Genomic DNA, 2,436 nt, shown 5'->3' with positions numbered 1-2,436 from the left:
ACGAGGAAGAATGGAGTCTCTCCCGTTGGCTTGGTGGCGGTGGTCCGGATGGACCACAGTACAGACTGGAGCTCGTCGTGCCAGCCCCTACCGCAGGCCTCCAGCTTCTTCTTGAAGGTCCTGGTCTTGAGGCCCCTTAGGACCTCTATGTTAGCACGTTCGGCCTGACCATTGCTCCTGGGGTGGGCCACCGAAGCATAGCAGATCTGTGTTCCAAGGTTAGCACAATAGGTTTTGAAGAGGTTGCTAGTAAACTGCAAACCGTTATCTATGATGATGCGGTTGGGGACCCCGAAGAGGCCCACGAGGCCCTTGATGAACTTGACAGCAGAGCCGACTGGGATGGTACGGACGGCTTCCACTTCCGCCCACTTGGTGAACTTGTCGATGGCGACGTAGAGGTAACGGTAGCCCCCTGGTACCCGAGGGAACGGGCCTAGGATATCCAGCCCCCAGACCGCGAACGGCCATGTGAGTGGGAAAGTTTGAAGGCCCTAAGCGAGCTGATGGATTTGCTTGGAGTGGAACTGGCAAGCTTTGCAAGACTTCACCAGCTCGGCTGCATCGTTGAGTGATGTAGGCCAGTCGAATCCACTGCGGAACACCTTGCCGACGAGGGTCCGCGACGATGAGTGGTTTCCGCAGTCCCTGCCGTGTATGTCAATCAGCAACTCCATTCCTTGGTCGCTGGATATGCAGCGTAGTGTGACATCATTCGGTCACTTCCTATATAACTCGCCGTCTTGGATACAGTATGCCGTGGCTTGCCGGGCCACGCGCTCCACCTCCTCTTCCTTCTCTGGCAACGTCTCGTGCATTAAGTACTCCTTGAATTACTTGGTCCAGCATTCCTCCAGGGGCTCGAGCGCCAAGAGCAGCCGAGCTCCGGAGGTCGGTCCACAGGTCGGTGATCCCGTGGCCGGAGGCTGGGGGAGCTCTTCCCGAGGCTGATTCATGCTTGAAAGAGGTGGCACAGCTGATGGCTTGAAGAGTCGCTCCTCAAAGACGCCTGGCTCCCGCGGTTGCCGCTTGGATGCTCTCCTGGTGATGTCGTCGGCTTCGTTGTTGGTGCCTCGGGGCACATGCTGCAGCTCCAGGCCCGAGAACTGTTTCTCCATCTTGCGCACCTCCGCGAGGTAGGACTCCATATGCTCGTCCTTCGGCTCATACACCTTGTTGGAGAAGTTGACGAGGAGTTGTGAGTCGCCTCTGACGGTGAGGCGCTTCACCCCTAGGGCCGCTGCAACCTTCAGGCCAGCTATGAGGCCTTCATATTCTGCGATGTTGTTGGAGACCTTCTCGTCGTGCTGAAAGTAGAGTTGCACGGCGTTGTAGAGCTTGTCCTGGGTGGGCGAGATGAGCACTGCCCCAGCCCCCGTTCCCTGGTGTGCGAAGGTGCCATCGAAATACATGACCCAACCGTCCGGAGCCTCACTTCCTGGGGAGGTGGACCGGTCTTCTCCTTCCTCAAGTGTCGGGGCATCCATTCATTCGGCCAAAAAGTCAGCGAGTGCGGCCCCCTTGATGACCCTGGTAGTGCTGAACTCCAATTGGAACGCTTGCAACTCGATGTTCCACTCAGCGACCCTTCCGGCTGAGTTAGGGCTCCTAAGTATCCTTTCCAGTGGGTAGGCTGAGACGACCTTGATGGGGTGGCCCTGGAAGTAGTGTCGCAGCTTGCGTGAGGCCACCAGGAGTGCGAGCAGGAGTTTCTGGGGCATGGGGTAGCGCGCTCTCGCATCCCGTAGTACGGTGCTCACAAAGTACACCGGGTGTTCGACGAGGGCTAGCACACCGTCGAGGCTCGGTTCCTGCAGAGACCGGGGCATATCCTAAGGTGGAAGGGTCCCTGGGACCCGACTGTCCTCAGGAGCTTCTGTGACGCCGCCATGCTGAGCTTGGCCTTCCACCGCTGATGCCTTTGCTGCGCCTTCCTAACCCCGCGCTACTTCAACCTTGGCTTGGCACGGTGCGCCTAGCTTGGCGCTCCTCCCGAACCGCCACCAACGCCGCACTGGCGGATTACGGGGTGGTAGCAAGGTAGAGTACCAGAGGTTCGAGGGGCCGTGGTGCCACCATCGCTGTGGGCTAGTAAGGTATTTCTTGAGGTCTTGGAAGGCCCGGTTGGCCTCCGGGTTCCACTCGAACGGGCCCTTCCTCTTCACGAGCTTGAAGAATGGTAAGGCGCGCTCTCCTGGTTTGGAGATGAAACGCCCAACACGGTCACCCGCCCTGCTAGCTTCTGCATAACTTTGAGGGTCTACGGCGGGCCATGTCCTCGATAGGCTTGACCGTCTCCGGGTTCGCCTCGATCCCCATGTGGGATACGAGGAATCCCAACAGCTTGCCGGAGGGGACACCGAACACGCACTTCTCCGGGTTGAGCCTCAAGTTCACTTGGCGCAGGTTCTCGAAGGTCTCCTCCAAGTCTTGAAT

The 2,436-nt window shown here is 58.7% G+C and overlaps 1 protein-coding gene across 1 annotated transcript; it reads right to left on the bottom strand.

The window, feature by feature from the left end:
* Positions 1–494: 494 nt before the first annotated feature.
* Positions 495–1,118, bottom strand: LOC147959565 (uncharacterized). Its single transcript, XM_087532724.1, has 2 exons — positions 838–1,118; positions 495–687 (listed from the first exon to the last, which is right to left on the bottom strand). The coding sequence occupies exons 1-2, from the start codon at positions 1,116–1,118 to the stop codon at positions 495–497; spliced, it is 474 nt and encodes a 157-aa protein (XP_087388850.1).
* Positions 1,119–2,436: the final 1,318 nt, after the last annotated feature.

Source organism: Triticum urartu, chromosome 7A (genome assembly GCF_056163025.1).
Source record: "Triticum urartu cultivar PI428250 chromosome 7A, HENAU_Tu73, whole genome shotgun sequence".
Classification (NCBI taxonomy): Eukaryota; Viridiplantae; Streptophyta; class Magnoliopsida; order Poales; family Poaceae; genus Triticum; species Triticum urartu.
Note: the sequence above shows the minus strand (reverse complement) of the source record. Positions and strands in the feature narration are given on the sequence as shown.